Source organism: Misgurnus anguillicaudatus, chromosome 17 (genome assembly GCF_027580225.2).
Source record: "Misgurnus anguillicaudatus chromosome 17, ASM2758022v2, whole genome shotgun sequence".
In the NCBI taxonomy this organism is placed as follows: domain Eukaryota; kingdom Metazoa; phylum Chordata; class Actinopteri; order Cypriniformes; family Cobitidae; genus Misgurnus; species Misgurnus anguillicaudatus.
The window spans coordinates 9,319,765-9,332,361 of NC_073353.2; the positions used below are offsets into that span (position 1 = coordinate 9,319,765).

A 12,597-nucleotide genomic window follows, 5' to 3' on the forward strand; every position below is an offset into this window, starting at 1 on the left:
CATCGTAGAGACACAGGGGTTGGACCGTTTTACTCGTGACTAGGGGTGTAACAATTGGGCACATAATTGGCCACTCCCAAGCCACGCCCCTAGCAACCAAATTACAGTACCCTAGCAACAGAGTAAACAAAGCCTTATATCTCCGCATCAGAACATCGTAGAGACACGGGGGTTGGACCGTTTGACTCGTGACTCGAAGTGTAATCATTATGGGATGCCAATTTTTTCCCTAGCAACCAAATACAATACCCTAGCAACAGGGTAAACAAAGCCTTATATCTCCGCATCAGAACATCTTAGAGACACGGGGGTTGGACCGTTTGACTCGTGACTGAGAGTGTGATCGCTATGGGATGCCAATTTTTTCCCTAGCAACCAAATACAGTACCCTAGCAACAGAGTAAACAAAGCCTTATATCTCCGCATCAGAACATCGTAGAGACACGGGGGTTGGACCATTTTACTTGTGACTCGGAGGGTAATCACTAGTGGATGCCATTTTTTCCCCTAGCAACCAAATACAGTACCCTAGCAACAGAGTAAACAAAGTCTTATATCTCCGCATCAGAACATCGTAGGGACACGGGGGTTGGACCGTTTGACTCGTGACTCGGAGGGTAATCACTAGTGGATGCCATTTTTTCCCCTAGCAACCAAATACAGCTCCCTAGCAACAGAGTAAACAAAGCCTTATATCTCCGCATCAGAACATTGTACAGAGACGGGGGTTGGACCATTTGACTTGTGACTTGGCATGTAATCACTAGTGGATGGCAATTTTTTCCCTAGCAACCAAATACAGTACCCTAGCAACCGGATAAACAAAGCCTTTTATCTCTGCATCAAAACATCGTAGAGACACAGGGGTTGGACCGTTTTACTTTTGGGTTGGAGAATATCATATATTGTCCCGAGAATTTTGCCACGGCAAGCACCACTTCACATTTTCTTCAGGAAATGTACCTATCTAGTTATTATTATTATTCTTCCAACCAAATTTCCGCAATTAATACGGCTCGAACCGCTTAACTTAGAAACTTCATTCCAACTCTCAAACGTGCGGACTATTCGGGAATAGTGTGCTATGACTTTTATAAGCGGTCGGGGGTACGGTCTTCGCCCCAGGGGCAAAAAAGCAGCCGAAAAATCCCATTGACTTAACATGGAGACAAACTTTGACGAGTCGTAGCTCAGACCTAGAATTTCACAGAAACTTGTGACTTGCCACATTTGAAGAGGCTGGCAGGCTCTGTAAGAACATACCTCACAATGGCGTGTAAGTTGTACCCCTGGGGTGTAAGAGGCCCCCAAATTTCCCCATAGACTTATAATGGGGCAGGAATCATGCCCATATAAGGAAATAAAAACGTCCCAGATGGGATATCTTTGCAGCGCAGTGTCATAGAGACTTGGGGGTGGGCTCATTTTACTCAGGCATCCAATCAGTCCCTTAGGATCCTTATTGAGCTATTAAGCCACGCCCCTAGCAACCATTTTGGGCACCCTAGCAACATTTCCCATAGACTGCCATTATAAAATGCCCAAATGGATATCTTTGCAGCACAGTGTCATAGAGACATGGGGGTGGGCTCATTTTACTCAGGCATCCAATCAGTCTCTCACCATCCTTATTGAGGTATTAAGCCACGCCCCTAGCAACCAAATATGAGCAGCCTAGCAACATAATAAACAAAGCCTTATATCTCTGGATCCGAACATCATAGAGACATGGGGGTTGGGTCTTTGGGTCATATTAGCTTCATGCTAGCTTCATGCTAAGTCATACTAGCTTCGTGCTAGTTTCATGCTAGCTTTATGCTAATTTTATAATAAATCTTGCTAACTTAATGTTAAATCATGTTAGCTTAATGTTAAATCTTGTTAGCTTCATGCTAAATCATGCTAGCTTCATGTTAATCATATTAGCATCATGCTAGCTTCATGCTAGTCATGCCACCATCATGCTAACTTCATGCTAGTCATGCTAGCATCATGCTAGCTTCATGCTAATCATGCTAACATCATGCTAACTTCATGCTAACTTCATGCTAATCATGCTAGCATCATGCTAATCATGCTAGCATCATGTTAGCTCATGCTAACTTCATGCTAATCATGTTAGCATCATGCTAGCTTCAATGCTAATCATGCTAGCTTCATGCTAATCATGCTAGCATAATGCTAGCTTAATGTTAATCATGCTAGCATCATGCTAATCATGCTAGCATCATGCTAACTTCATGCTAATCATGTTAGCATCATGCTAGCTTCATGCTAATCATGCTAGCATCATGTTAGCTTCATGCTAATCATGCTAGCATCATGCTAGCTTCAATGTTAATCATGCTAACATCATGCTAACTTCATGCTAATCATGCTAGCATCATGCTAATCATGCTAACATCATGCTAACTTCATGCTAATCAAGCTAGCATCATGCTAATCATGCTAACATCATGTTACCTTCATGCTAATCATGCTAGCTTCATGGTAATCATGCTAGCTTCAATGCTAATCATGTTAACATCATGTTAGCTTCAATGCTAATCATGCTAGATTCATGCTAATCATGCTAGCATGCTAGCTTCATGTTAATCATGCTAACATCATGCTAAATCATGCTAACAACATGCTAGCTTCATGCTAAATCATGCTAGCTTCATGCTAAATCATGCTAGTGTCATGCTAGCTTCATGCTAAATCATGTTAGCTTCATGTTAAATCATGTTTGCTTCATGCTAAATCATGATAATGTCATGATAAATCATGATAATGTCATGATAAATCATGTTAGCTTCATGATAAATCATGTTATCTTCATGTTAAATCATGCTAGCAAAACATGTCAACAGCCAGGTAAACTACTAGACTAAATTTCTTTTACATTTCTGTCAATCAACTTTTTTGCATTTTCATGCACTGGTAATTCCTTGGGAATTGCATTTCTAGTTTACTATGTTCTTACTCAACTTAGATGAATTAATACATACCTATCTTTTTCATTGCATGCGCTTAATCGTTGTGCAGCGTGTCGTGAATGTGTTGGCATTTGGCCTGGCCCCATTCGTTCCTTGGGATCCAGGCGGGAATGAATTTGGAAGCCACCAAACACTTCCATGTTTTCCCTATTTAAAGACTGTTACATGAGTAGTTACACGAGTAAGTATGGTGCACCAAAATAAAACATTTACTGCGCCTGAGGTCAAAGTGCTGCAAACTAAGTGTTCTTCTGCCATACAATATAGTTCTCATTTGTTATCCTCTTTAAGAAAATCACCAAACATGGAAGTGTTTGGTGGCTTCTAAATTCATCCCTGTTTGGATCCTAAGGAATGAATGGTGTTAGGCTAAATGCTAACACATTCACAACACACTGTACAAAAGATGAAGTGTATGCATTGAAAAAAGATTGGTATGTATTAATTAGTCTAAGCTGAGGTAAGAACATAGTAAAACATTGAAAAAACTGTGGTGTTTTCCTTTAACTTAAAATAAAAAGTTGAGCAATCAGAGATGCTATAACACACAAAAGAAAATTATATAAAACTGGCAGTTCTGGATCTTCATTCTGATTGGTTGAAACGCGTTCTAAGCAGTGATAAAATACCCCGGTAAACCCACGGTTCAGACAGCATTACATAAGTATCACTGCTCCACTGTTGCTGCGTACTGATTTATGAAAATAAACACCACAGTCTTTAATCATATTTTCATTTGTATACAATATCACAATTATGGCGATATCCAGATAAATTTCAATAAATGTTGTTTATATACAACATATATAAGAGAAATAAAACTCTCCCTGAGGAGTTTCTAACTCAAATTCATATTTCCGCTATCCACTGGGTGGCGATCTTACACAACTTGACGTATTCACCCAACACTTAAAACACTGTGTAAGAGGTTTTGATCAGGCTCTGAATCTGATCTCTTACAGAAGTTATTCACAAAAATGGAATTATCTCCGTTTTTAGATAAAAAATTTGAGAGGTGATAAGAGAACAAATGAAGGTAGGATGAAACTTTTTTTTTTTTTGAAAGAAGATGGTCTGTTCTTTCATTTGATATTTTATGTTTATTTAAAGAAGATCATTTTTCTGCAAGGCATTAAACTAAAACTAGGTGGCAACTTAAAAATTAAAAACGCTGACGGGGAAACAGTTATGCATGCTTCCAAGCATATTTGATCATCACTTCAACAGTTGCACGATATAAATGTTAATGTATAAATTAAATAAGATGAATGTTGATTTATAAAATAAACACCAGTCTTAAATCATATTTTCATTGTGTCTTTGCTGCGTCTGTGTTGGTTGTGAACTGCGCTCTGTTTAAGTCACACTTAATTCTGAGGAACTACTTTGTTTGGCGGAAGAGTTATATTTGTACTAATATAATTACAACTTATTTGTGTTTTATTTTATAAAATCCCGCTAACGTTATGCATATGAAGTAACCGTTCAATAAACGCAATAACCCCCGCGAAGCAGTGGGGTTACAGTGCATTTTATAACAGCTATGGGGGTTTCGCGTCATGCCTAACAACGCCCCTTAGCTGTTATAAAATGCACTGGTAACCCACTGCTTCTTGGGGCTTATTGCTTTAGTTTACAGTGCTCACAGACAATTTTTGGATCTTGACAGCCCTTTTTAAAGCTAATCGCAATTGACTTTTATTGTATACAGAAAGCTTTCCATGGTCTTTGGACGAAATGAAATACTACGGGTTTGGAACAACATGAGGGTTAGTAAACAAAAACAGAATTTTAAATATTTTGAATGAAGTGTTCCTTTAAGTAAACATATTTAAACCACCAAATGTTTTTTTTTAAGAATCCAAGGGCATCAGCAACATGGCACTTTTCCGTTTGGCAAGTTTCCCCGACTGCATTCCTTACATTTATTTTAAATCATCTCTTGTAGCCAAGATTTCTCCTGAACAAAGGTAAACATGTGCATTCATGTGTATTGTCTTTGGAAAATGGCCAGCAGAGCAGCCTTCTAACCAGCTTCCTTCTCAGAACACAGCGCACTTTAAATGTAGTAAAAAAAAGTAGACATACATTCGATGATCTTGTTGGTACAGATCCTGTCTCGATTGCTCTTCTTCTTTTCTTCTTGCCTCTAGTTTAATGGCCTGTAAAGAAATTCATTGAGTTAATTTGCATAAATGTTTTTTTTTTCATTCTTATGACTCTGATAACTTCTCTAAGTCTTAAAAAACTTTTGAAACGCTACATTATATGACATGTAAATTTGCAACCAAACTGATCACTTGCCATTTATAGATGTGGCAGATGTTTGTTTCCAAAGCAACTTACAGTGCATGCAAGGTTTCATTTTTATCAGTATATTCCAGTGTTCCCTCGAAATTACACCCACAACCTTTGCTATTTATTTTTACTACATACATCTCAGTACTTGTCTTCTGCACAATAAATTTGAACTAATTCAATTTTTTAGCTTTTTGTTCCAAGATAATCTACAATTCCTACTGTAAACCATCATTACACTATAAGAACGGTCAAGAAATGACCAGAGCATGTTTTAGCAAATGACCTGTGCTGTCTGTGCGTGCGGGAATAATTGGACTCATCAATCATGCAAAACCGCAGCACAGTGAAATTAAAGCTCAAAGTCTGATATCTCAGTTAATTGCATAGCAGTTGATAGTTGCCTGCAGTGACATCTGGAGTTTTAAAGTCTGAATTACAAAGGGTTCATAAAACAGCACATGCTCAAAACACAACCCAGATGACTTTCACTTCATACAAAGTCACATCAAACAGTTTCTTGGATTTTACCTTTTCTCGTTGTTCGGCCTTCATCCTCTTCATCTCCTCTTCCTCTCTCTCTCTCTTTTTTCTATCCGTATCCTCTTTCTGAAGCTGTTGAGTTATTTATATGTAAATATGTGACTCACTATGCAAGTTAATAAAAAAATCGCAAATAAGTATTTTCTTAGGACTATATATGATACCTTTTTTTTGGTTTTGGCAAAGCGGGCTTCCTGTTGCTGTTTCTGTCTAACTTCTGCTAATGAAACAGCACCACCTGTGAGAGTGAACACAAATAATGTATGTGTAAGTTTTTCTGATCAGAACTTGCATTTATTTCACAATGTTGTGCAACTCTACAGTACCGAGCCTCATTGGATCCAGCTGAATAGGGCCAGGACGGTTCTCTTCCTTCCATCGCCTTAAAACTTCCTCATCTTTCTGGACAACTATACAAATGAAAGAAGTATAAATATTTTTTATTTCTATATACGCCGTGTCACTGTGGTGTGATGTAATGACTTAAAAGATTACTCAATTTTCTTAAAACAAAAACCAGATAATTTGCTCAGCACCATGTCATCCAAAATGTTGATGTCTTTCTTTGTTCAGTCGAGAAGAAATTATGTTTTTTTGAGGAAAACATTGCAGGATTTTTCTCATTTTAATGGACTGTAATAGAGCCCAACACTTAACACTTAAGTTTCAAAGGACTTTAAACGATCCCAAACAAGGCATAAGGGTCTTATCTAGCAAAACGATTGTCATTTTTGACAAGAAATATAAAAAATATGCACTTTTAAACCACAACTTCTCATCTAGGTCCGGTCCTGTGATGCGCCAGCGTGACTTCATGTAAATGCGTAGTGACTTAGGGAGGTCACGTGTTACATACATGAAACGCACATTTGAGGACCATTTTAAACAATAAAGTGACACACAGACATTAATTAGTATCATTCCACATACAACAACGTCAGAACGGTCCTCTTTCTCCACAGTCGTAAACACTGGGGCGTAGTTTCGCGTTCGTCCTCTGTGACCTCTTGACGTCATGACGTATTGCGTGGGGTCACGTTGGCGCATCACAGGACCGGACCTAGACGAGAAGTTGTGGTTTAAAAGTGCATATTTTTAATTTTTCTTGTCAAAAATGACAATCATTTCGCTAGATAAGACCCTTATGCCTCGTTTGTGATCGTTTAGAGTCCTTTGAAACTCAGTTGAAAAAAACTGTTAAGTGTTGAGTTAAGTGTTAAGTGTTGGGGTCCATTAAAGTCCATTAAAATTAGAAAAATCCTGAAATGTTTTCCTCAAAAAACATAATTTCTTCTCGACTAAACAAAGAAAGACATCAACATTTTGGATGACATGGTGGTGAGTAAATTATCTGGATTTTTTTAAGAAAATGGACTATTCCTTTAATTAGAAAGTTTTAAACAATCACCAATTCCCATAAATGAGTCACATACATAAAGGTGCAGTGGTCCTTGTTGTCCATTTGTTTAAACAAACAGAGAATTTGAATGGATAAGTCATAGTGTTAAAGAGCACCTATTTCAATGCTAAAAAACTTTATTTTGTGTATTTGGTATAATACAATGTGTTTGCATGGTTTATGGTTAAAAAACACATTATTTTCCATACATTTTTGTTGCTCCAGATTTCCCTGCCTTCCTCAAACACTCTGAATTGTTACAAAACTCATTGATCTGAAAAGTACTGTGTCCCCGATTGGCCAGCTTACCAGAATACCTCTGATGTCAGCCGGAAATGTGACGCTCTTTACCATGTTTGGAAAATTAGCTTACAATGCAATAATGACAGGAGTTATTTATCGTCTTTACTACCTTATCAATACGAGATGAATCTGATCCAGAAAATGCAGATGACCGAGCTGATCGATCAACTTTGCCAGTGCGGCTTGAGCAGGAGAAGAAGAAGAAGAAGTTTTATTTATATAGAGACAGAGCGCAGTTATGCAAATTTGAAAAACACGCCCACCGTTTTTTGAGCTCGACAGCTTATAAAAACTTATTTCTGGGTTCTTTGGCTTGTTAGCTGTACATATTGTCACACAGCAGCTTTAAGGATATTCTAAAAGACCGGCCACCTGCAGTGGACAACCGGTAACGAGGGACAGACAGAAGACCCTGTTAAGCTGATCTGAGGGATCTTGCAGAAGAGTAGTTGTGGAGTAATTCAGCAAGACAAGGTGGTGCTAGACCATTCAATGCCTTAAATGTACGTAGTAGTATCTTAAACTCTATATGTGAAGCGACCGGTAACCAATAAGATCACGTACTAAAGGAGTTATGTGGTCTGAGCGCTTGGTGGACGTGTGAAACCCTAGCTGCTAAGTTTTGAACGTATTGTAACCTCGCAATACTCTTTTTGTGGAGACCAGTGAATAGAGCATTACAGTAATCCAGGCATGATGTGATTAAGGCATGAATAAGGATTTCAGTATCAGTTTGAGTTAAAAAATAACGAAGACGTGCAATATTTCGAAGATGAAAAAAACAGGTTTTAACAACAGCAGAGATGTGAGAGGCAAAAGAGAGAAATGAGTCAAATAGGACACCAAGGTTACGTACAGAGTTAGATGGCTTTACATGAACATCGTCAACTTTAAAGGACAAATCCGACCTATTTACTGATTTATCAGAGCCAATCAGCAATATTTCAACCTTGTTGTTATTTAATTTGAGGAAGTTCAAAGACAGCCAGTGCTTGATGTCCCTGATACAGGAAATAAGTGAGTCAGGAAGATGTGAGTAATAGGGATTAATAAGTAGATACATTTGGATATCATCTTCATAGCAATGGAATTGAAGTCCATGCCTGCGTATTATGTCACTGAGTGGATAAATGTATGTGATAAACAGCAGTGGTCCAAGGACTGAACCCTGGGGAACATCCTGTAAAACTGGAGCTATGTCAGATTTAAAACCCTGTATGGTGATATAATACCTTCTGTCAGTAATATACGAGATAAACCAGGACAGAGCTGAGCCAGAGATACCGATGTCAGAGAGACGTGAAATAAGAAGCTTATGTGAGACTGTGTCAAAAGCAGAGCTTAAATCGAGAAGAATTAAGATGCATTTTGATCCTGAGTTCATACATTGCAGGATGTCATTTAGCACACGAAGGAGTGCCGTTTCAGTGCTATGTAAAGGACAAAAGCCTGACTGAAAGGTTCAAAAAGGTCATTTGCATTTAAAAAAAAAGGTAACAGATTGGTAGGGCAAGGATATTAAAACATTAAAACTATGTCTGCATTTGTGATCGTAGAAATGACAAACAACAAGAGCTACTCTACACTGCTCAAAACTCGTGTTTGAGTGCTTTAGTCAGTCGTAAATTCTTTAAATATGAAAACCTAGACTACTTACTGGCTGTGAGTCAGAAGTGGGCGGGATTATGATAATGACTGTTGTGTCCACGTCAACCAGCCCAGATTGCCTACAATCTGTGTGTTTGTTGTAGTACAAGGAAGGAGATTTACTGTACGTTGGAAACGATAACTCGCGTCATCGTTTACTTTGGGGTTTGTACTTTTGCATATCGTTAACATGTACTAATATACACTTACACACCAAAAGAAATGAAAAATCGTGAATCGGATAATTGGTGCCCTTTAACACTTTTCAGGTAAATAAGCATAATACTTGGCTTACTCCTAGCTGTGTCAGCATTAAGCTAAAAAAAGTTTACATCCAAAAAACGACACACTTTACCTTCAACCCCACAATATGAATAGCAAAATGGCTATTTACAAATCAAACACACACCAAGATAAATTAGCAAAACAAGAACAAAACAAAGACAAAAAATCTGTCTACCACGGCAGTTGTAAATAAACATGCTTAAACAGCATCTGATGGTAACAATTATGGAAGAGAAACATCTGGATCACATGGAGATGAAAAACACAACAAGAGTCATGTCACGACTTACTCCTCTGCAGTTCGCTGTGTTTTGATTTATTTGGTGGAATCAGTGTGTATCCATCAGCACTGTGAAGACAAAGGAGTCCATTAGGAACATTTTCTCTTTTGTGAACTTATCAGTTTGCTTAACATGCCAACACAGTCTCAGAATCAAGGTGGGTCGTAAGTCATTTTTTTAAGGTAAAGCCAAAATAGATTTTTACAAAAAACAACTCTTGGAAACTACCCCCCCCCCCTGCATAGCTGATGACACAATCGGCCCACCCCATTTACACAGCTGTCAAAAGTCATTTATGTTGCACACTCCTACAAACATGTTTGTATTTGATTCTCTGAATTTGCATATTACGTTCGTTGCCTGTCAACATCTGAAACTATGAATCTTGTGGTATAATATAAAAAACCTCAATAATAGTCACTGTCTAATTGCATTTTTAATGAGTTAAGGTTAGGCAACAGGTAGGTTCAGTTCTTTATACTATATAATAATACTATACTGATGGTAACTACATAAACAACCAATACAAATTTAAAGGCGGAGTCCATGATGTTTGAAAGCCAATGTTGATATTTGAAATCACCTAAACAAACATGCCCCTACCCCAATAGAATCTGGACCTTCTGTTGGTAGACCCGCCCCACACATACGCAACCCGGCATTTGATTTGATTTGATTGGCTATAAGTGTGTTTTGGTAGTCGGCCCGTCTTCTTTTCCAAAGCGTTTTTCAAACATCGTGGACTCCGCCTTTAAGCAAATAATTAAAATCATTCCTTATAAAATGTTATAATTATAGCCATAGTTATAGCCATAATTTACAAAATTAACTACGAGACTGTTCTGTTTGAACTATTTAAAAAGAAACTAAAGTTACTTGTACAAGAAAATAACTTTTTGTTGTGTTCTCAGGTAAGCACAAAAATTAAAGGATTAGTCCATTTTCTTAAAAAAAATCCAGATAATTTACTCACCACCATGTCATCCAAATTGTTGATGTCTTTCTTTGTTCAGTTGAAAAGAAATTATGTTTTTTGAGGAATTTTCTCATTTTAATGGATCCCAACATGTAGCAGTTTAAATGCAGTTTAAAATGGCAGTTTCAACGGAGTTTCAAATGACTCCAAACAATCCCAAACAAGGCATAAGGTTCTTATCTATCGAAACGATTGTTATTTTTGACAAGAAAAAAAAAGCTCTTTTAAACCCCAACTTCTTGTCTATCTCCGGTCATGTGACGCGCCAGCGTGACCTCAAGCAAAACGTCATCACGTCAAGAGGTCACGGATGACGTTTGCGAAACTACGCCCCAGTGTTTACAAGTGTGTAGAAAGAGGACCGTTTAGATGTTGTTGTATGTGGAATGATAATAATTAATGTCTTTGTGTCAGTTTATTGTTTAAAATGGTCCGCAAATGTGCGTTTCTTATATGTGACACGTGACCTTTCCACGGCATTACGCAATTATGTGAGGTCGCATTGGCGCGTCACAGGACACAAGATAGGCGAAAAGTTGTGGTTTAAAAGTGCATATTTTTTATTTTTCAAAAATGACAATCGTTTCGCTAGATAATACCCTAATGCCTTGTTTGGGATCATTTAGAGTCCTTTGAAACTCAGTTGAAACTGCAATTTTAAACTGCCAAGTGCTGGTGTCCATTAAAGTCAATTAAAATGAGAAAGATCCTGGAATGTTTTCCTCAAAAAACATAATTTCTTCTCGACTGAACAAAGAAAAACATCAACATTTTGAATGACATGGTGCTGAGTAAATTATCTGGATTTTTTTTTTAAGAAAATGGACTAGTCCTTTAAGTTAAATATATTACAATTACTATTAACAATATTAGATATATCCCAAACTCTACATATAGAGAATATTAGCTGTTAAACTCTAAATACCTACATAATCTTAAAAATAAATGAGTACTATAGGGAGAGCGGTAAAATGTACATAATTTAATTTAAGTTTAATTCACATAAATATATAATTGTTGTTTATTTGGATATTTGATTGTAATGTACAGTGATTCATATTGTAATTTTTGTTATTTCTCGTTATTTAATGTTTTACAATGCATTTTTATTTGCTTATGAATACGTCATTGCATCCATATGATTTACATGGTGTTATGTTTACTACTTTTCTGTTCTGTAATGGTTTAATATTTTGCGTGTGAGTCCAAAATAAATTTCACGTCGACGATAAAAATAATACTTGACATATTTTCATTTAATGGTATATTTTGTATGGTTAATATGGTCTGAATTCCTAAGGTTTCTATACTCGTTTGGTGCGAAACGAAAGTGAAACTAGTCAGTGGCTTTTAAAGGCAGATACATAGGAATAAACAAATGATTATTTGAACAAACATTTAAGTTATTGCTTATTAGTACAAACACAATATTAACAAAACAATTTAAGAATAATGTCACGTTTTTTAAAACTCAATATTGTTTTTAATTTATTATTATTATATTATGTTTTTTATAGAGGTACGTTTAAACGGCGTGAAATGTCCACGTTTTGTGAAATACAATTAAATTAATAAATTAAATGAATGAATAAATATTGTAAATAAAATGCCACTAATTTACTTACTATTTTGGCTGGTCTCGAACCTGAACATTTGATGTAGTAGGTGTGTTTCGCTGCTCATTGTCATACTGATTCACTTCACTGTCATTATTATTTCTCATCTGGTTTAATTTTGCGTTTGGATACATATTTCGAGATGGATTCATGTCGGTTTTAACTGCTGTCTGCCCTGGTGTCCTTCCTGCTGTCGTGAGAGTTGTGGTGGCACTGTTGGCACGCCGGTATATGGAGTTTCCCAAATAATCTATAATCACGTGCCACAGAT

At 37.0% G+C, this 12,597-nt stretch overlaps 1 protein-coding gene across 3 annotated transcripts in view; it reads right to left on the reverse strand.

Annotated features, from left to right (window-relative positions):
- epsti1 (epithelial stromal interaction 1) overlaps nucleotides 1-12,566 on the reverse strand; it is an 80,167-nt gene extending 67,601 nt beyond the window's left edge. The window contains exons 1-6 of one of the 3 annotated variants that reach the window (XM_073854953.1): nucleotides 12,336-12,566; nucleotides 9,744-9,802; nucleotides 6,146-6,229; nucleotides 5,984-6,057; nucleotides 5,808-5,891; nucleotides 5,067-5,140 (exon numbers count right to left, since the gene is read on the reverse strand). In XM_073854953.1, the coding sequence (XP_073711054.1) occupies nucleotides 5,067-5,140; nucleotides 5,808-5,891; nucleotides 5,984-6,057; nucleotides 6,146-6,229; nucleotides 9,744-9,802; nucleotides 12,336-12,478 (518 nt within the window). In that variant the 5' untranslated portion in view covers nucleotides 12,479-12,566. Of the gene's footprint in view, nucleotides 1-5,066; nucleotides 5,141-5,807; nucleotides 5,892-5,983; nucleotides 6,058-6,145; nucleotides 6,230-7,630; nucleotides 7,650-9,743; nucleotides 9,803-12,335 lie in introns of those variants that run through there. The other 2 variants (XM_055214768.2, XM_073854954.1) reach the window with 2 other exon arrangements.
- Nucleotides 12,567-12,597: the final 31 nt, after the last annotated feature.